The sequence below is a fragment of the Mobula birostris genome, chromosome 27 (genome assembly GCF_030028105.1).
Source record: "Mobula birostris isolate sMobBir1 chromosome 27, sMobBir1.hap1, whole genome shotgun sequence".
NCBI lineage: Eukaryota > Metazoa > Chordata > Chondrichthyes > Myliobatiformes > Myliobatidae > Mobula > Mobula birostris.
In genome coordinates, this window is record NC_092396.1 from 15,268,564 (window position 1) to 15,289,486 (window position 20,923).

Below are 20,923 nucleotides of genomic sequence, written 5' to 3' on the forward strand. Positions count from 1 at the left end.
ATTTGGGAGAGAGAGAGCCTGTGGTATGTCAAATTACCGGGTGAACAAGTATTCTTTGGGGTACTGCAAGTCTGTGTCTTTATTGTTGCTTTGCTACACGCTTGAGAGCTTGGTGGGGGTGGGGGGGCGCTGATAATTTTTTTATTGGTGGGGGAGGGGGGATCATTGCTTTGCTGCTGCTTACACGTGGGAAGGGGGAGCTAGGATGGGCTTTGGGGTTCTAACATTTAACTGTCATTCATTCTTTGGGGCACTCCTCTGTTTTAGTGGATGGTTCTGAAGAAAAAGAATTTCAGGATGTATATCTCTCTGACATTAAATGTACCTTTGAAACCTTTGAAACATATGAGGGTGGGAGAAGATGCGGCAGGGATTATGAAGGCTTCAACTCCAGGTCATTATTTAAATATCCAGTTTAAGGAAGGTCTGCACGCACCGAGAGAATGGGGTCAGGCTTAATCATTATGAACAAATCTAACAATCTGGCCTCTGTTGTAAAAATATTACCTCCAAGGTTATAGGTTGGTTAACCATTACAGGGGCTTGATCACAAAATTCCCCTGGCACTCTAGTGCAGTAGAGATGGAATTCTATTCAGTCAAGGGGATGAAATATTAAACTGAGTTGCCTTATCGGGTGGACGTTGAGGGACCCATTCTGAAGAAGAGCAGGAAACATCTTCCCTTTATTTTCCCCTTAAACCCACAGCACTATATTACCATAATAATATTTGTGGAAACCTGATATGCAGAAATAAGACCCAGTATTTCCTAAAGTATAAAATTGGCTACGCATCAACAATATAGTACAAAGCTTTATTAAACATTGAGGCAGATTAGGATCATGAAATATACAACATAAAAGAAAATTCTTTTTCCTTCTCTTACTGGGGCTAACAGTTTCTCTGCTAGAAACTGGTGTTTGAATGGCCTCAAACTCTTCCATAATAATTCTATAATTTTATAATTTTCTTCATTTCTTAATTTAGACTCATATAAGAATGGAGTTTCAGGTGAAGTCCCTTCTCCAAAAGCCTCAATTTTAAGAAGCAGAAGAGCAAAAAGAGGAATATATTGAAGCAGGAGGGCTGATGGTATTAATAGAAAGATTAATTTTTTTTTGAAAAGATTAGGTGCAACACTTGTCACTGCCATGATGATGAGTACCATAGCCTAACATCCAAACAGAGAGCAGAGGCACAAGAAGCTACCCAGAGCTTGTTTTTGTACCTTCACCCACCTTCGGAACAACATGCCCAACAACTTGATTATGTAAGAGCTCTGTCTGGAACATGTCAAGCTAACCCATTGCTTCGGTGAACTGTAAACAGGACAACATAAAATATGATCTGCATAGGATTAAAGAAAGGGATTTCAGCAGTACAGTTAATCTTCTATGTTCTGATAAACATTGGGTTGAAATGCTATCAATTTCTGTCACAACTAATACCAGGTTTTGTGCTGTGTAACCTGCCTAGTCCTATAGCCAATCTGTAAACCATTGTGCCCCGTGCCATTCAATCTGTGCTAGCAAATTAAACATATTTGGCAAATTGCAGCATTGTGTATTAGTGTGAGAGCTGAGAAGTTTCAGCAGAATCCTATTGACAATGTACTATTATTTAACTTCAATATAAAAGGCTGAGAGGAAGAGGCAAAAGATTATTTTTCATAAATCATCAAAAATATCCCATCTACTTAATCAATAAAGGAGTTATTGGCAGCTTCCTAGGCGGCTTCTTTCTTGAAGTGCCACTAGATTCCCACTGTAACATTGTGTCATTTAGACCAGACAGGGACCTAATTTGATTCTTGCATCGACGGATACTTTACTGCAGCCATGGCCACTGTGGGTGGTTGCACATGGCTGGAGAGGGACGGGATGGTGAAGCAGATTAAAGCTCCCCCACACTTTTATTCAAGACTACTCTCAAGTAAGCCCTTTTGAAAGACATATATAGATGTCATGTGATGATATGAACAGGCTTACTTGTGCTATTGCTATATAAAAAAATAGCCTGACAGTACTTCTAATCCAACTACACATACAGCTATGGGACCCGACCAATGGAAATCTTCCACATCCACATTGTCGACATGAAGACTAAGGGAGGCACCAGCTGTTGAGAGGCAAGTAACTATAGAAAAGCAACAAGCTGTGAAACATGCACTGCCCCAGGGACAGCAGTGCACATGGATACTCCATCTTTATCCACACCGAAACCACAGATGTGTGACATGTATTTGTGTCTTATAAGTGTCGTCTATATTAACTCTTTCACGGTTATTAAACTCCTGGCATGACAGTAGATTATTCAGACATAGATAATGCCTGAACAACTCTCTGCCGTGCCACAGATAAAATCATTTTGTTTCACCAGAACTTTCTATTGTTTGATGTGAGCAGACCTGATTTTGTAACCTACCCTGCTCTATTGGCTGATGTCGGGCAAAGTGGGAAGTTGGAAACAAGGAGGAATTTCTAATCCAAAGCAAATAGATCTGCCGAGCAAATCATTAGGGAAAGTCATTACAGTGAAGAATACACAAGGATTCACAAGCATTTAAATGCATTTCTGGAAAGAAACAGGGGTGTCTGCACCACAAGTCATGTGAGAGGCCCTAACCAGCTTTACTGATACTAATAGTTTTATTTCTACTTTGCCTTTTGAATATTGTAAGAGTAGGGAAAGTAGTTTTCTGGGTGCTGTTGATAGAAATATTTTAAATCAGAAGATGAAGATCAATTAAACACCTGGAAATTAATGAAAATATAGACTCATAAGTTTATAGTTAGGCTTCATAGTATATACCTTGAGGATTACTTACACTTATGGTTTTGAATCCCTTTGTAAGATAGGAATGAAGGAGAGTTTATTAATGACAAAGTGTCCTGCCCATCAGTTTTACTGCACTTTTCTTGTCTTCCTAAAAATAATTAGATTCTCCTGTTGCAGACCGAACTGGCTCATTGCCCAGGCTGGGTGTGACCATTTTGCAGAAAGGACCCCAGGCCTCCAAATAACAAAGAAAGCAGGTGCAGGACATGGACTCTGCCAATAGGATATAACGAGGTGCAATTACCGTAGAGAGCTCCTTCCTCCTGATGTTTTATCCCTTTACCTTCATTGTCAGATGAGGGGTCTGGTGTACCTGGGGAGAAATAAAGAGCTTTCATTTAATGGTTTCATTTCTGTCAGTGCCGTGTACTCTACACAAGCAGTTTGAGGGTCTGTATTTGTCAAAACCAAATGGATTTACTTAGATTAACCACTTAGTCTTCGTAGGGATAAGTAGAAGTGACATGCTTATGTGAGAAGGAATGAAGCAGAAATGAGGAAAACTTGTTGATAATATTTCAAATCAAATATCTATTGATTAGAATTTGCAGTTTCTTTTAAATTAGTTTCTAGCACAGGGTGTAAACCAGTCCAACTCGAGGGAGGAAGAGATCAAATCACAAACAAGAGAAAATCTGCAGATGCTGGAAATCTGAGCAAAACACACAAAATGCTGGAGGAGCTCAGCAGGCCAGGCGGCATTTATGGAAAAAAAGTATAGTCAACGTTTCAGGCTGAAACGTTGACTGTACTTTTTTTTTCCCATAGATGCTGCCTGGCCTGCTGAGCTCCTCCAGCATTCTGTGTGTGTTGCAAAGGAGAAAGAGGACAGGCACTGATCCCCAAGGGAAAGAGTGAAGAGAGTGATCAAAGGCTGTCTGGAGAGAGGTGGAATTTCCAGGATGCTCTTTAAGGTGAAAATAGTAATTCGGGGAGTTCCACACAACAGGGAAAATCAGGGCGCGAATATTTTCCAAACGATTTGCTGTGTAGAAGAAAAGGAACTCAGTCCATGCACAGGTGTTAAGTTATTGCACAATGCTCGTAGTCATAAAAGCATGTGGAATATTGTCTATTTCCTGAAGGAAGCTGGACTGTATGTGGAGCATACAGTTCTGCTCCTCTAAGGCTTGGTCAGACATCCATTTGAGCCTCATGAACCTCAAGAAGGATATATTGCCCTTAAAGGAGGAACTGTGTAGGTTAACCAGAATGACTCCAGGGTTTAAAGGGTTAAATTAAAAAGACAGCATTCATAAACCTGGCTTGTATTCCCTTGAGCATGGAAGGTTGAAAGTTGATCTAATCGAGATGTTTCCAATGATAAAGAGATCCAATAATCTCAATACTGAGAAACTATTTCCTCTGCTCAGAGCATGCAGTACATGGGACATAATCTTAAAATTAGAGCCTGGTTTTTCGGGAGTGAAATCAGGAAATGGTTTTTCACACAAAGGACAATGGAAATCTGAATCTCTGTCCCCAAAGGCTGTGGATGTTAGTGCAAAGCAAAACTTTCAACAGTTCAAAAGAGCACCACATGCTTTAACTGATGTTGGTAATAATAGAGAACAAATGCTGAACATGTACTTTTGCCTTCCGTAAGTAGTTTAATTGATGGCTTTAACTCACTTATTTTGATTTACTAAAATCCATGCAAACACTTTCATTCTCACACTTACAATAACTATAAACAAACCACAAGGAACTATAGAATTTGGAACTACAGAAGAGGCCAAAACAGTATTTCAAAAAGCTTTGGCCATATTTCCAATAGTTCTGTGTCAAAGCTTGATTTAATCTGTTGAGGAATATTTTAAAAGAGAAAAGACAGTAGGAACGGATAGAAGCTTTAGAAGTAAGTTCCAAAGTTTTTGGCCTTAGCAGTTTGAAGACCATGAGTGTGATTGCTGAATGGAACATCCGCTCAGACAGTTTTTGATAAGCTCATATTTTTTAGACCCATAGGTTCACCAGTCACATCCTTGGTAATTTTTAAGTTAATTTGTTTTAAGAACACCAGTGCTTTGGATATTTTTTTCAGCATGATGAAAGTGATTAAAGGCTGAGTATGTCTGCAGTTTAAGTAATAATGCGTCTGTGTTTCACTGTAACTACTCATTTTCACAGTTATATTTAAGGACTACTGTATATTTACACAGGCTGTTTTTGTGAAACTGTATATTAACACACAGGAAATTTATCAGGGTATTGTGAAAACTGGACAACTTTTAGCAATAAGATACACTGAGGTTGAATTCCATAGTGCAGAGAAGGTTGATAGAAATATAACTGAAGTATATGAAATTAATTAGGGGCCTAAATACATTGAATGGATACAGGTGACTTAGCAGATCTGTTGAAATATAGGAGACACAAAGTTAAAACATTCCATACAATTATTAGAAAAGTTGAAGATTTTTATTTTAGCTTTGCCATCAAGCACCCCCTTTCTCCTGTTGGTTCTTGCAAAATGTTCAATAAGGTAGCACAATGCCATACTCTTTGAGTGACATCTTCAGACAATTTCCAGGACAAAAGTACAATATTCCAGAAAGTCTCCTCACTTGTATCAGCACATGAAGAGTGAAAGGTGAGCATGGCATCTTAAAGTAATGTAGAAATTCTTCAACAATGGCTTTTACTCAGTGTTCAGATGGTCATTAATTGAAGATTTCGTCAGCAAAATGGCATAGAGTCTTTCTGCTGAGAGCTTGCAAAGGTGGTGACGAATCAGTATATAAGAGGGAGATTGAAAATCTGGCTGAGAGGTGCCACAAAACAGCAACCTCTCACCCAACTAAAGCAAGACCAAGGAACTGATTATTGACTTCAGTAGGAGGAAATCAGAGGCACATGAGCCAGTCCTCATCAGAAGATCAAAGGTAGAGTGGGTTAGCAACTTTGAATTCTTCAGTGTTATCATTTCAGAGGATCTGTCCAGCACAAAATGCCATTCTGAAGAGAGCAGCACCCCTACTTCCTTAGAAGTTTACAAAGATTCAGCCTGACATCTAAAACTATGACAAACCTGTAGAGGTGTGGTGGAGCACATATCGATCAGTTGTATCATGGCCTGGTATAAAAAGTCATGCCCTTGCACTGAAAATACTACAAAAAGTAGTGGATACTGCTGAGTCCATCACAGGTAAAGCCCTCCCCACTTCTGAGCACATTTACATAGAGCACTGTCACAGGAAAGGAGCATCCATCATCAAGGAACCCCACCTTCCAGGCCATGCTCTCTTCTCACTGCTGCTATCATAAAAATGATACAGGAACCTCAGATCCTACACCACCAGGTTCAAGAACACTTATTACCCCTCAATCATCAGGCCCTTGAACCAGAGGGGATAACTTCACTCACCCCATTACAGAATTGTTCCCACAATTTATGGACTCGCTTTCAAGGGCTCATTATCTCATATTCTTGATAATAATTGCATATTTAGGTATTATTATTATTATTATTATATTTTTATATTCTTTTGTAGTTGCACAGTTTGTTGTCTTTTGCACATTGTTTGTTTGTCTGTTCTGTTGGGTGTGGGCTTTCATTGATTCTATTGTGTTTCTTGGATTTACTGTATATGCCTACAAGAAAATGAATCTCAGAGTTGTATATGGTGACATATATGTTCTTTGATAATAAATTTACTTTGAACTTTATGTTGAGAGCTTGCAGCAAAGTTAATGGTGATCAGACCTTTAACAACCCTCAGGCAGGCCATTTCCAGCACACACTTAAACTCCTTTAAAGGCAAAGGTGCTCAAACCTCACCTTGGACTCCTTCGAGTCCTTCAGCACTCAAACTCTATCTCCATTTCTTTGTTTAAAAGAAATTCAACAGGCTAGTAAGGCGGCCCTCCAATCATTTCAAATTAATATAAATTATAAAGAAATAAATCATCATATATTTCACTCCTCCCCGGCTGTGTCCAAACTCTCTGTCCTAGCATTAGTGACACCTGAGGACACATAACGTATCAATATGGTGGGATCAACATGCACAAAATAGCACACCCTGACATCTTCACCATCATTTTGGGGGATTTTAACCATGACAGCCTGAAAAATTTATTAAATGATTACCATCAACAAATTACTTGTAGCACCAGAGGAAACAACACACTGGACCACTGTTACACCACTATCCTACTGTGCTATTCCACGCCCTCACTTCGAAAATTCTGATCACCTGGCTGTACTTCTACTCCCTGAGTATAGGCAGAGACTAAAGATGGCAGCACCAGCAGTGAGAACCAAGAAGGTATGGACAAAGGAAGCACGGGAGCGCCTACAGGACTGCTTTGAATTGGTCGACTGTACTGTATTCAAGGATTCATCTTTGAATCTAGATCTACAGTTGTTACCAACTTCATTAAAACCTGTGTAAGATGAGATGAGTGTGTGCCTACAAAAACTTACTGCACATTCCCAACCCAAAAAACCGTGGATGAACCAGAAGGTACGGCATCTTCTGAGGGCCAAATCTGTGACATTTAAGTCTGGTGACCCAGGTCTGTACAAAAAATACAGTTATGATTTGCGGAGGGCTATTTCAAGAGTGAGGAGACAATTCCAAGCGAGGTTGGAGGCAACATTGGATGCAGGTCAACTTTGGCAGGGTTGGCGAGACATTGCTTCCTACAAAGTGAAACCCAATAGCATGAATGGCAGCGATGCTTCACTACAAGATGAGCTCAATACCTTCTATGCCCACTTTGAAAAGGAGAATATAACTACAGCTGTGAAGATCCCTGCTGAACCTGGTGACCCTGTGATCTCTGCCTCAGATGTTAGGCTGTATTTAAGGAGATTGAACCCATGCAAGGCAGCAGGCCCCAATGGAGTACCTGGTAAGGCTCCGAAAACTTGTGCCAACCAACTGGCGGGAATATTCAAGGACATTTTTAACCTCTCACTGCTGCAGTTGGAAGTTCCCACCTGCTTCAAAAAGGCAACAATTACACCAGTGCCTAAGAATAGTACTGTGAGCTGCCTTAATGACTATTGTCCAGTAGCACTCACATCTACAGTGATGAAATACTTTGAGAGGTTGGTCATGGCTAGAATGAACTTCTGCCTCAGCAAACACCTGGACCCCCTGCATTTTGCCTATTGATACAATAGGTCTACAGCAGATGCAATCTCAATGGCTTTCACACGGCCTTAGATCATCTGGACAATACAAACACTTATGTCAGGATGCTATTCGTTGACTATAGCTCAGTGTCTAGCACCTTCATTCCTACAGTCCTGATCGATAAGCTACAGAACCTGGGCTTCTGTACCTCCCTCTGCAATTGGATCCTCGACTTCCCGACCAGAAGACCACAACCTGTGTGGACTGCTGAGAATCTCTTCCTCGCTGACAATCAACACTGGTGCACCTCAGCAGTGTGTACTTAGCCCACTGCTCTACTCCCTCTATATCCATAACTATGTGGCTAGCTATAGCTCAAATGCCATCTCTAAATTTGCTGATGATATAACCATTGTTGGTAGAAACTCAGATGGAGATGAGAGTGCGTACTGGAGCGAGATATTCCAGTTAGTTGAGTGCTGATGCAGCAACAACCTTGTACTTAGAGCTGATTGTGGACTTCAGGAGGGGTAAGACGAGGGAACATGAACCAGTCCTCATAGAGAGATCAGAAGTGGAGAGAGTGAGCAATTTCAAGTTCCTGGGTATCAAGATCTCTGAGGACCTAACCTGGTCCCAACATATTGATGCAGCTATAAAGAAAGCAAGACAGTGGCTATATTTCATTAGGAGTTTGAGGTGTTTTGTCACCTAAAACACTTGAAAACTTCAATGGATGAACCGGGGAGAGTATTCTGACAGGCTACATCACTGCCTGGTATCGGGGGGTGGAGGGTGGTGGCTACTGCACAGAAGCTACAGAAAATTGTAAAATTAGTTAACTCCATCTTGGGTACTAACCTCTGTAGAATCCTAGACACCTCCTCCCTGGAGGGAGGAAAAGATGGCGGCGCGACGCAGCGCGCGTAGCCTCTCCGGTGAATGATATCGTTTTTGTAAGTAGTATGCTGTGCACAATTCTGATTTGATGGAGACAGACGTGAGAAGCACGGAGGAACATCTGGAGAAACTTCTGAAATGCCCAGTTCGCTGCCGCTGCTACTGTGCGATCGAGGATCTCTGGAGGGGAAGGCCCTGAATCCTCGGCCTTGCCTGTTGCTGGGGCTGGAGTCGAAGCGCTCGGCGGAGATGGTGCTCGGTGTCGGAGGCTCTAAGTTTTCGGACGGACTCAGAGTCGGACTGTGGTCGGGTGCTTCCAGGATGCTGCATCGGCATGTTTGCGGCGCTGGAACCTCATGGCAGGGAGAGTTTTCTTCCTTCTACCATCTGCGTGAGATGATGAGACTTTCGAGAGACTTTGAGACTTTTTTTTTCACCGTGTCCATGGTCTGTTCTTCATCAAATTACAGTATTGCTTGCACTATTGTAACTATATGTTATAATTATGTGGTTTTTGTCAGTTTTTCAGTCTTGGTCTGTCTTGTGTTTCTGTGATATCACACTGGAGGAACATTGTATCATTTCTTAATGCATGCATTACTAAATGACGATAAAAGAGGACTGTGGGTCCTCATAATCTAATCTAATCTTCAAGGAGCAGTGTCTCAGAAAGGCAACGTCCATTATTAAGGATACCCATCACCCAGGGCATGCCCTCTTCTCATTATTACTGTCAGGAAGGAGGTACAGAAGCCTGAAGGCACACACTCAGCGATTCAGGAACAGCTTCTTTCCCTCTGCCATACAATTTCTCACTTTACACTCCTTCACTTTTTTTAATATATATTATTTCTGTTTTTGCACTATTTTTAGTCTATTCAACATACATATATACTTACTGTAATAGACTTATTTATTTTTCTTCTTTCTATATTATTATGTATTGCATTGTACTGCTGCTGCTAAGTTAATAAATTTCACCACACATGCTAGTGATTCTGAATGAACCTGGGCAATGAGTTTCAATGGTGTAATTTACAGAGAAGGGCATCACAAGTGAGTCTGATCTGCCATTGTCAACATTCATTCATGCTTTCTGGTTAAAGCTACTGAATAGTGATCAGAAGTAGCTACTACAATATTGCTATGTTTTCCCCATTCCCATTGAGGGGAGCTGAGGCCAATTATACAGCTGGCATCAGCTGACCCAGCACTGATTGGAGGTTGATGCCAACTGAGCCATCAGGAGTGATTAGATTAAATTTTATGCAAATGTTTTAAAGATAAATTCCATTGATGGAAGGCGTGATGTCTGGCAAAATAATTTCTATTGGAAGTGCCCACATTTGTGGCAAATAAATTGGATTTGAATGTAAGCACCTCTAAACTGTGAACAGTTAATTATGTCATTATTCTTCCACACCATCTGGCTCATTCAGAGACATCAGTTCCCAAAGATGTGATCTTTAGCTCCAAAGGCAATTCTATTGAATCTATTTACTTAAAAGCCTGCTCATCGTTAGACCTGTTCTAGTTTGTATATCCTAGCCAAACTAAGTAGATCTTATGTTAAACAGTTCATTCAAAGAATGTAAGTCAAGACTTCTGGAATAGTCTATGACTGAGTATGTACCCATACTCAGGTATGGGATGGATGGGAAATTAACAATTCAGAAGGTTAGTTTGTTGCCAAGATTCTCAGCAATGAGAAAATGGCTAAAGTTAAAAAGACAATGATCAATTTAGATCTTTCAGCTTGTCATCGCCTTTCATAAAACATACTGATCTTTAAATATGACAGTGTCTCATTCACATGCAAGTGCGCATATATACGTAATTTATAAGGACCCATTTAGCAGCAGTTATAATTAAACAATTCTCCATTTCAATGAACAAAAATGTCAAAGATTTTGTAATAAATGTTACACATCAAAATAGCATATCTTTAGGGTGCCCCTTTGAAGTTGATTAGAACAGAAGTTGTCTCTTGTGGCTCATCGCCCAGGCAAGGATATTTATGAATGAGCTCTCTGAAGCTCACTTTGCCTAAGGGCCAGTCCATGGATATCACTGAGAACGACCAGAGAAAGACTGATTTTGCCTTTCATCTCTTTGCCTCTTCTCTCCTGGCTTGCACGATCAATCTGTGAACATTCATGATGTCAGAGCAAAGGCACCAGATTTTCTCTTTTGGGAAATGGTACTGGGTTTCAAGCAGAATTCCTTCCACAAGCACCATCCCCCGCAAACTTCAACAGCTGCATAGATCTGCTATGGATAAGCTGAATGTGAGTCACTAACAGTCAAATCTATTTACTTGTGGACAAATCTATTTATTTAAAGAAGAAAGCATATCAAGTTAGTCAAGCAAGATGGTCCATATAGTCTGCCAATTTGAGAAAAATGCAACTGAGAGTGACCTCAGGACAATCTAAAATACGAGAAAATCTACAGATGCTGGAAATCCAAAGCACACACACGAAGTGCAGGAGGAACTCAGCAGGCCAGACAGCATCTATGGAAAAGAGTAAACAGTTGTTGTTTCAGGCTGAGACACTTCATCAAGACTGGAAAGGAAGAAGTCAGAGTAAGAAGGTGGGGTGAAGAGGAGGAAGAACTATAAGGTGGTAGGTGATAGGTGAAATCAGGTGAGAGGGGACGGGGTAAAGAGCTGGGGAGTTGATTGTTGAAAGAGATAAAGGGCTGGAGAAGGGAAACCTGATAGGAGAGGACAGAAGACCTGATGAAAGGTCTCAGCCCAAAATGTCGACTGTTTACTTTTTTCCATAGATGCTGCCTGGCCTGCTGAGTTCCTCCAGCATTCTGTGTGCGTTGCTCAGGGCAATCTAAAATCAGATTAATGGGTAATGAAGTTAAGCAGTTCTTGTTTTTTTTTGGTTAAGTGACATTAGAGTACAAGGTCCAAAGATCAGTTTAATCTGGCATTGTGTTAGGCACAGATATTGTGAACCAAAGGGCCTGCTCCTGTGCTGTCCTGTTCTATGTTCTATAAGACTGATGGTAGCACACCAACTAATAACCATTTGATTGTTGCTGAAAGTTTTCCCACAGTGCTAGCATGGCTCTGGTCGTCATTCTTTGAGTAAGAAGATTGTGGCTTAAAGTCCACTCTCGGACCTGTACACATAACGAAATTCTACAGCTGCATTGCTGCTGTCTGATATAGACTCCAGCTGGCTGTGTGTGGTTGGTGGTTGCACTTTTTATATGTAGAAAATCACTTTGGTACCAAAGCAGTGGTAATTGTACCCATGCAGATGGTGATTTATGCACTCTAATACTGTTCCAATTCTGAACTCCAAGAAATCCTTGAAGGCAGTTTGCAGGTCTGGACTCACAGTATTTGAGAGCTACCTCAATGCTCATGGTTTTGCTTACACCAGACTTACTCCCAACCTATTATTAGTTAAGTTGCTATTGGTTCTGAATGGCATCTAATGTATAAATGCACAATTGTTATGAAAGAAATGCCAGACTGCTGAGAGCATTACTGCATGGACAGCTAAAGCCCAACACAAATATGCAGAACCGGCAGGTTGTAATACCAATCAATCAGCATGCAATACTGATTTGACACCAGTATTCTCATTTTAGAACTCAGTGCCAACATATAGAGTTGCATATGCATCCAGCAGCACAGTGCTCCATTTGACAACTGAAAGTTACTTTTGAGGTTAATTGCTGATGGATTTCTTCTGGTTGCTGAAATGTTTGATGCTCTCTAGTAGCTTTACACGACTGCCTGGCTCAACAAACTTTAGCTGTTTTTTTTTCTTACTGCCATCATAAATGAGAAAGTAAGATAATGTTTGCAGAATTCAGATCTATTTGCAACTTTTTCAGATAACAAACCATTAGCAGTCAACAAGATCTGCACAGTATTCAAGCTTGGGCAATCCAAGAGTCAGGTATAAGCATAATCATCTTCCCTTCACATTCAGTGGCTTTATCATCACCAAATTTATCTGTGCCTGTAACAAGACAATTATTGAACCTGCCACTTAATTACTGTGGCTACAGGGTGAAGTTCAAAGTTCATAGTAAATCTGTAATCAAAGTACATGTATGTCACCATATACAACCCGAGATTCATTTTTTTTGCAGGCATTCTCAGTAAATACAAAGAAACACAATAGAATCAATGAAAGTTGCATACAAGACGGACAAACAACAAAAGGCAACAAACTCTGCAAATACAAAGAGGGAAAAAATAATAAGAAAAAAACAAATGAGCAATATATATCAAGAACATAAAATGAAGAGTCCTTGAAAGTGAGTCCATAAGTTGTGGGAATAGTTCACAGTTGGGGTGAGTGAAATTATCTCCTCTGGTTACCGCCGGTACTAGATTAACTCCCGATAGCACTGACACCAATCATCATGAAGTGCTTTGAATGGCTGGTAAAGGCACATATCAAAACTCCACTTCTGCCACATCGGTCACTCATCAATATACGTACCGACAGAACTGCTCCATGACAGATGCCAAAGCATCTCTCATGCACCTGGCCCTGACACACCTAGAAAACAAGGACACATATGTCAGAACGCTGTTTCTGGATTTTAGTTTGGCATTCGGCATTATTATCCCACAAACTAAGACCACAGATCTTCGTCCTCGGTCTAACTACACCACTGTGTAACTGGGCGTTGGACTTCCTAACCACAGACCTCAGGTAGTCAGGATGCACAACTGCTCCTCCCTCCCCATCATCCTCAATGTGGGTGGCCTTCAGGGTTGTGTGCAGAGTCCATTGCTGTGTACCCTACTCACACAATTCCACGGCCAAACCCCGAGTAATCACATTGTCAAATTTGCTGATGACTTGACAATGGTGGTGCTCATCACTATGATGAGATGGCCTATAGAGAGGAGATGGAAGAGCTCGAGGCCTGGTGGCAGGAAAATAACCTCTTCCTCAATGTCAATAAGACAAAGGAACGAAGGAGATGGTTATAGACTTTAGAAGAACTCGCACCACCCACATTCCTCTTTACATCGGCCGCACAGCAGTGTAAAGTGTGAGCAGTTTCAAACTCTTGAGAGTGCACATCTCGCAAAATGTCTCATGGTCACAAAACATATCCTGCACAATGAGGAAAGTTCACCAATGCCTGTTTTCCGAAGAGCCTGAAGAGAATTGGACTATGCCCATCCATACTCACGTCATTCCATAGGTGCGTTGTAGAGACCATGCTAAAATGTTGCATCACTGCATGGTATGGAAACTGCATTGTGTTAAACGGGCAGGCTTGACAATGAGTTGGGTAGTCAAAACTGCCAATGAATCACTTGCACTAGCTTACCCGCCATCAAGGATATATATACAGAAAGGTGCTGGTAAAGAGCCAGTAACATTATGAATGATCCTTCACACCCTGCTCATGGACTGCTTGTCCCTCTCCCATTAGGGAGGAAGCTATGTAGTATCCACACCAGGTCCACCAGACTCAAAACAGCTACTTTCCCCAAGCAGTAAGGCTGATCAATACCTTCAGCTACTAACCACCCCTCAACATCCCAACCACCACTACTTTATTATTTCCTGTCAGTCATCTTTTTTTTAGGGGTGTATGGGGTGTCTAGGGAGGGGTAGCACCTCTGGTGAGGGGGCCTGCCGTGCCCTTTTCAGGGCAGCTCGTCCACCTTTGGTCCCCACCTGGCGCTTAGCTCTCACCTGTGGCTCCAAGTAGCTGTAACACGTGCAGTGCCCACACCCTGGTAAGCCGTCTCGGCAGATGGGCCAAAACAGGTGAGAGTACTATCTTGTCCTGGCCTTTGCATTTTATTTGACCATCTTCACTGCACTTTCTCAAGAACTGTTTTTTGCATTTGAATACTCTTTTCATTACCTCAATGTATTATAAAGCAGTACATTAAAGCAGTGGCTGATTGGCAGGAGGCAAAGAGTGGGAATAAAGGGAGCCTTTTCTGGTTGGCTGCCAGTGACTAGTGCTGTTCCACAGGGGTCTGTGTTGGAACTGATTCTTTTAACATTATATGTCAATGATTTGGATGATGGAATTGATGGCTTTGTTGCAAAGTTAGCAGATGGTATGTAGATAGGTGGAGGGGCAGGTAGACTGAAGGAAGTAGAGAGGCTACAAAAGGACTTAGACAGATTGGGAGAATGGGCAAAGAAGTGATAGATGGAATACAGTGTTGGGAAGTGTATGGCCATACACTTTGGTAGAAGTAAAAGGGTAGATTATTTTCTAAATGGAGAGAAAATTCAAAAATCTGAGGCGCAAAGGGACTTGGGAGTCCTTGTGCAGGTTTCCCTAAAGGTTAATTTACAGGTTGAATCTGTGGTGAGGAAGGCAAATGTGATGCTGGCATTCATTTCAAGAAGACCAGAATATAAAAACAAGGATGTAATGTTGAGGCTTTATAAAACACTGCTGAGACCTCACTTGGAATATTGTGAGTAGTTCTGGGCCCCTTTTCCTAGAAAGAATGTACTGAAACTGGAGAGGGTTCAAAGGAGGTTCATGAAAATGATTCCAGAATTGATTCACTTGTCATATGAAGAGTATGTGATGGCTCTGGGCCTGTATTCACTGGAATTCAGAAGAATGAGGAGTGATCTCATTGAAACTTATCGAATGGTGAAAGGTCTTGATAGACTAAATGTGGAGAGGATGATTCCTCTGGTGGGAGAGTCTAGGACTGGAGGATACAGCCTCAGAATAGAAGGACGTCCTTTTAGAATGGAGATGAAGATGAATTTCTTTAGCTAGAGATCGGTGAACCTGTGGAATTTGTTGCCACAGGCAGCTGTGAAGGCCAAGTCTGTATGTATATTTAAAGCAGAGGTTGACAGATTCTTGATTGGTCGAGGCATGAAGGGATATGGGGAGAAGGCAGGAGATTGGGACTGAGAGGGAAAATGGATCAGCCATGATGAAATGGCGGAGCAGACTCAATGGACCAAATGGCCTAACTCTGCTCCCAAATCTTATGGTCTTATGGGTAGCCGATGGGTCTTTGACCCTCGGTGAGGTAGGGGATTTGCCTGTCCCAGCGTGTGAAGTCTGGTCCTGGCAGATTGAGTGGAGGAGACCGATTAATGGTCCAACGGTCAAGAAGGCAGGCCAGCAGGCGCTGTAGACCACTAAGAGCACGACAAGGCACTTAGACGTCCTGGTCATCCACTGCAAGAGGTGGTGATCTCTTTAAACTCACCCGGCAGAAGGCAAAGGCAAACCACTGCTGTAACATGCCACGTACATGATTTCCCAACATGTCAGAGCGGCGTGGAGGGAAATCATCCGCCAACTGGAAATTCCAGAGATGCCACCTAACGACGACGACGTCAGTCACTTTATGTACACAAACAAGAGAAAATCTGCAGATGCTGGAAATCCAAGCAACACACACAAAATGCTGGAGGAACTCAGCAGGCCAGGCAGCCTCTATGGCAAAGAGTAAACAGTCGACATTTTGGGCCGAGACCCTTCATCAGGACTATATGTACACTTTATGTAGACACTCCTCTGCCTAGCATCACTTTATTGACATACAATCAATCTACACATAAGGTAGCTTATGTATTTATATTTATTGCATTTCTTTTTATTATTGTGTTCTTCATCCTAATGTGTTTTTTTGTTGTGCTGCATATCATATGGAGTAACAATTGTTTTGTTCTTCTTTACATTTGTGTACTGGAAATAACACTAAACAATCTTGAATCTTGGTTCAAAAGGCTGGTGGTTGAGGGGTAATAACTGTTCCTGAACCTGGTAGTGTGGGTGCTGAGGTTCCTGTACCTTCTTCCTGATGCCAGCAGTGAGAACAGTGCATGGCCTGGATGGTGGGGGTCCTTGATGATGGATGCTACTTTCCATGTATGGAAGGTGAAAGACTGGGTATCAATGGAGAGAATACTGTTTGGTTCCCAAGTTCAGTACAGGCCTAACAATGCAATAAACAATTACATTATTATTTAGAATAAACCAGCCTGTTTGACTTACTCTCTCAGTGGTTACAACATATACCATCTGCAAGGTGCATCACAGCATCTTACTCAAATTTCTTTGACAACACTTCCCACATCTACAATATTTACTTTGCAGGAAGCCTTGGCAGCAAGTCCAGCTCCCTTCAACATCACCCATCATCCATTCTTGGGCACATCTCACCATTGCTGGGTATAAATCCTGAAGTTCCCGTCTCAACAAAGTTATGAAAGACTGCAGCAGGATGACTGAAGTAATTCAAGAAGGCAACTCACCACCATCTTCTCAGTCAGGAATAAATGCTGGGTTTGGTTGTGATCCCCTATGTGAACAGAATGAAAATATGGCTAGTTTGAAGTGGACCCAGTGTTTCACCGCTTTGGGCTCCTGCCGAAATGACAAACCACTCAAGCAATTACATTAATTAGCAAGCTACTTGAAATTGATTTAGTTCAGATTAACTCTTCAATGCAGTCTCCACACCTTATTTCAGGAGCTGTTGAATACATTTATTTATTTAGTGAGATACAGTTCTGAATATGCCCTTCAAGCTACGCCACCCAACAACCCCCGATTTAACCCTAGCCTAATTATGGAACAATTTACAATGACCAATTAACCTACCAACTGGTACATCTTTGGAATGTGGGAGGAAACTGGAGCACCCAGAGAAAACCCACGGGGTTACAGGGAGAAAGTACAAACTACTTGCAGGTAGTGCCGAGATCCTCCTATATAACTAGATCTTCCTAATTTCTGCCATTGTCACAGCTATTGTAAAAATCACAGAACTCTCTCAGCCTAGTGTTCTTCATGGGAGTCAGTCACAGTACACTAGTAGCAATTTCACTCTTAGGCTGACAGTTCAGTGCTGCAGCTGCCGTCTTTTGAAGTCAACACTAAACTGAAACATTACCTGCCCTTTCAGATGATATAAGTATTTTGAAGAGGAGCAGGTGAATTCTTCCCAGTGCCTTGCCAACATTTAACTGTTCAATTAAATCACCAAAACCTTAACTATCATTGATGTGATTTCTGTCACTATGTTCCACCTAATTTGATGATTATGTGTATTGCTTTATAAAGTCAAATACAGGTAAAAGGTACTTTGAACTCATGATAAGTACTTTAAAAATCTTTCTTCATTCTGTTTACCGTTAAAGTTGAAGTCCAAGTTTGACATCCTGCTTTTCTTTGTTTATTGGACACAAAGCCTTGTACCTTTGTCTTCTGAACTGGAGCGCAACACTGAACTGTTCCCACAACCTATGGACTCACTTACAAGGATTCTTCATCTTATGTTCTTGATATTTATTGCTTGTTTATTTATAATAATTATTATTTTTTTTCTCTTTTAGCACTTATACAGCCTTTTGCACATCGGTTGTTTGTCCATCTTGTTATATACAATTTTTCATTGATTTTTTTTGTGTTTCTTTGTATTTACTGTGAATACCCACAAGAAAATGAATATCAGGGAGGTATATAGTGAAATATATGTAATAATAAATTTACTTTGAACTTTGAAATAGTGTTCAATATAATAATTTCTCAAAACCAGCTTAACACACCGTGCATGTGCTACATTATTTTCAAGTGCAGCGACTGTTTTTTTGTGTGACAACCTGAGAGTCATTTTATCCACAATAGATAAATAGCTAGTACGTTGAAAAAAATACCAATATTTCACTGATTAACACCTCTTGATCTTCACTATTCATCTGAGAAGACAGAATAAGATTCAACTCAACATCTCCCCCTTCCAATGTAGATGCTGTCAATATTGCACTGGATTGTCAGTCTAGATTATGTGCTCAGGGTTTAGGAATAGTACTTCAGCTATCTACCAATATTTAGATCAGTGTGTTATCCACTGAGCAAAGCAGTGAGCCATTTGCATCGAAGCTATTGTGCTGCGTAACCTTGTTGTCACCGTGGCAGGAATTGCTTGCAGCTCCCTTGACTGTGTTGGCTCCTGAAACAGTCACATCACCATTTAAAGAGCTCCATTATTTTAACTTACATAAAATATTTATGAATCAGCCTTACGTTATAGATCCAAGTACAGCTTTGTGCCAGCATAAAAGATCGATAAGGTATGTTATGGCAGACTGGTGACACAGTCAGCATCTCTTGTCTCCTTGTGAGGGTGTCAGTGGCCACTGTCTGTGAGCTTCTGCTGTCTGGAGACAGAAGTACTGCCTTCAGTTTTCTTGCTTAAACTCTTATCGTGTGTAATTTTGTTTAAACTCTCCTCATCAGCAGAGCAGCGTTCATCAAAAGCCATTTGAAATTCTTCATATTTCAGAACCAGAATCAGGTTTATTATCACCAGCATGTGTCATGAAATTTGTTAACTTAGCAGCAGAAGTTCAGTGCAATACATGATAATATAGAAAAATAAATAAATAACCAAGTAAATCAATTACAGTAAGTATATATGTACATTGAATAGATTAAAAATTGAGCAAGAACAGAAATAATACATATTAAAAAAAAAGTGAGGTAGTCAAGTCAAGTGACTTTTTATTGTCATTTCGACCATAACTGCTGGTACAGAACATAGTAAAAACAAGACAGCATTTTTCAGGACTGTGCTGCTCCATGAAACAATACAAAAAGTACACTGAACTACGTAAAACAACACAAAAACTACACTAGTCTACAGACATACCCAGGACTGCATAAAGTGCACAAAACAGTGCAGGCATCACAATAAATAATAAACAAGACAATAGGTACAGTAGAGGGCAGTAGGTTGGTGTCAGTCCAGGCTCTGGGTATTGAGGAGTCTGATGGCTTGGGGGAAGAAACTGTTACTTAGTCTGGTCGTGACAGCCCGAATACTTCAGTGCCTTTTGCCAGATGGCAGGAGGGAGAAGAGTTTGTATGAGGGGTGTGTGGGGTCCTTCATAATGCTGTTGTTTTACGGATGCAGCGTGTGGTGTAAATGTCTGTAATGGCGGGAAGAGAGACCTCGATGATCTCCTCAGCTGACTTCACTATCCACTGCAGGGTCTTGCGATCCGAGATGGTGCAAATTCCGAACCAGGCAGTGATGCAGCTGCTCAGGATGCTCTCAGTACAACCTCTGTAGAATGTGGTGAGGACAGGAGGTGGGAGATGGATTTTTCTTAGCCTTCGCAGAAAGTAGGGATGCTGCTGGGCTTTCTTTGCTATGGAGCTGGTGTTGAGGGACCAGGTGAGATTTTCCGCCAGCCGAACACCAAGAAATTTGGTGCTGTTAATGATCTCTACAGAGGAGTCGTCGATGTTCAGTGGAGAGTGGTCGCTCCGTGTCCTCCTGAAGTCAACAACCATCTCTTTTGTTTTGTTCACATTCAGAGACAGGTTGTTGGCTCTGCACTAATCCGTTAGCTGCTGCACCTCCTCTCTGTATGCTGACTCATCGTTCTTGCTGATGAGACCCACCACGGTCGCGTCATCGGCAAACTTGATGATGTGGTTCGAGCTGTGTGCTGCTGCACAGTCGTGGGTCAGCAGTGTGAACAGCCCTGGGGGGCCCCCGTGCTCAGTGTGATGGTGTTGGAGATGCTCCTTCCAATCCGGACTGACTGAGGTCTCCCAGTCAGGAAGTCTAGGATCCAGTTTTGAAGGAGGTGTTTAGGCCCAGTTAACTTAGCTTTCCAATCAGCTTCTGAGGAATGATTGTGTTGAATGCTGAACTGAAGTCTATGAACAGCATTCAAACATACGTCTCTTTTTTGTCCAGGTGGAGGGTGATGGCAATGGCGTCGTCTGTTGAACGGTTGGGACAGTACGTGAACTGCAGGGGGTCCAGTGAGGAGGGCAGCAGGGTCATGATGTGTCTCATGATGAGCTTCTCGAAACACTTCATGATGATGGATGTGAATGCAACAGGATGGTAGTCGTTGAGGCAGGACACTGAAGACTTCTTCGGCATGGGGTTGATGGTGGCAGCCTTGAAGCATGTAGGAATGATGGTGTTGCTCAGGGAGATGTTGAAGATGTCAGTGAGAATCTCTGCTAGCTGGTCTGCACATCCTCTAAGCACTCTGCCAGGAATATTGTCTGGTCCAGCAGCCATCCGTGGGTTGACCCTGCACAGGGTTCTCCTCTCGTTGGCCACGGT

The 20,923-nt window shown here is 41.6% G+C and overlaps 1 protein-coding gene across 7 annotated transcripts in view; it reads right to left on the reverse strand.

Annotated features, from left to right (window-relative positions):
- Positions 1-20,923, reverse strand: part of LOC140188639 (MORN repeat-containing protein 1-like) — a 243,000-nt gene that overhangs the window by 139,481 nt on the left and 82,596 nt on the right. For 6 of the 7 annotated variants that reach the window (XM_072245102.1, XM_072245100.1, XM_072245099.1 and 3 more), the window contains one exon: positions 3,084-3,152. In XM_072245102.1, the coding sequence (XP_072101203.1) occupies positions 3,084-3,152 (69 nt within the window). Of the gene's footprint in view, positions 1-3,083; positions 3,153-12,782; positions 13,368-17,084; positions 17,132-20,923 lie in introns of those variants that run through there. The other variant, XM_072245105.1, reaches the window with a different exon arrangement.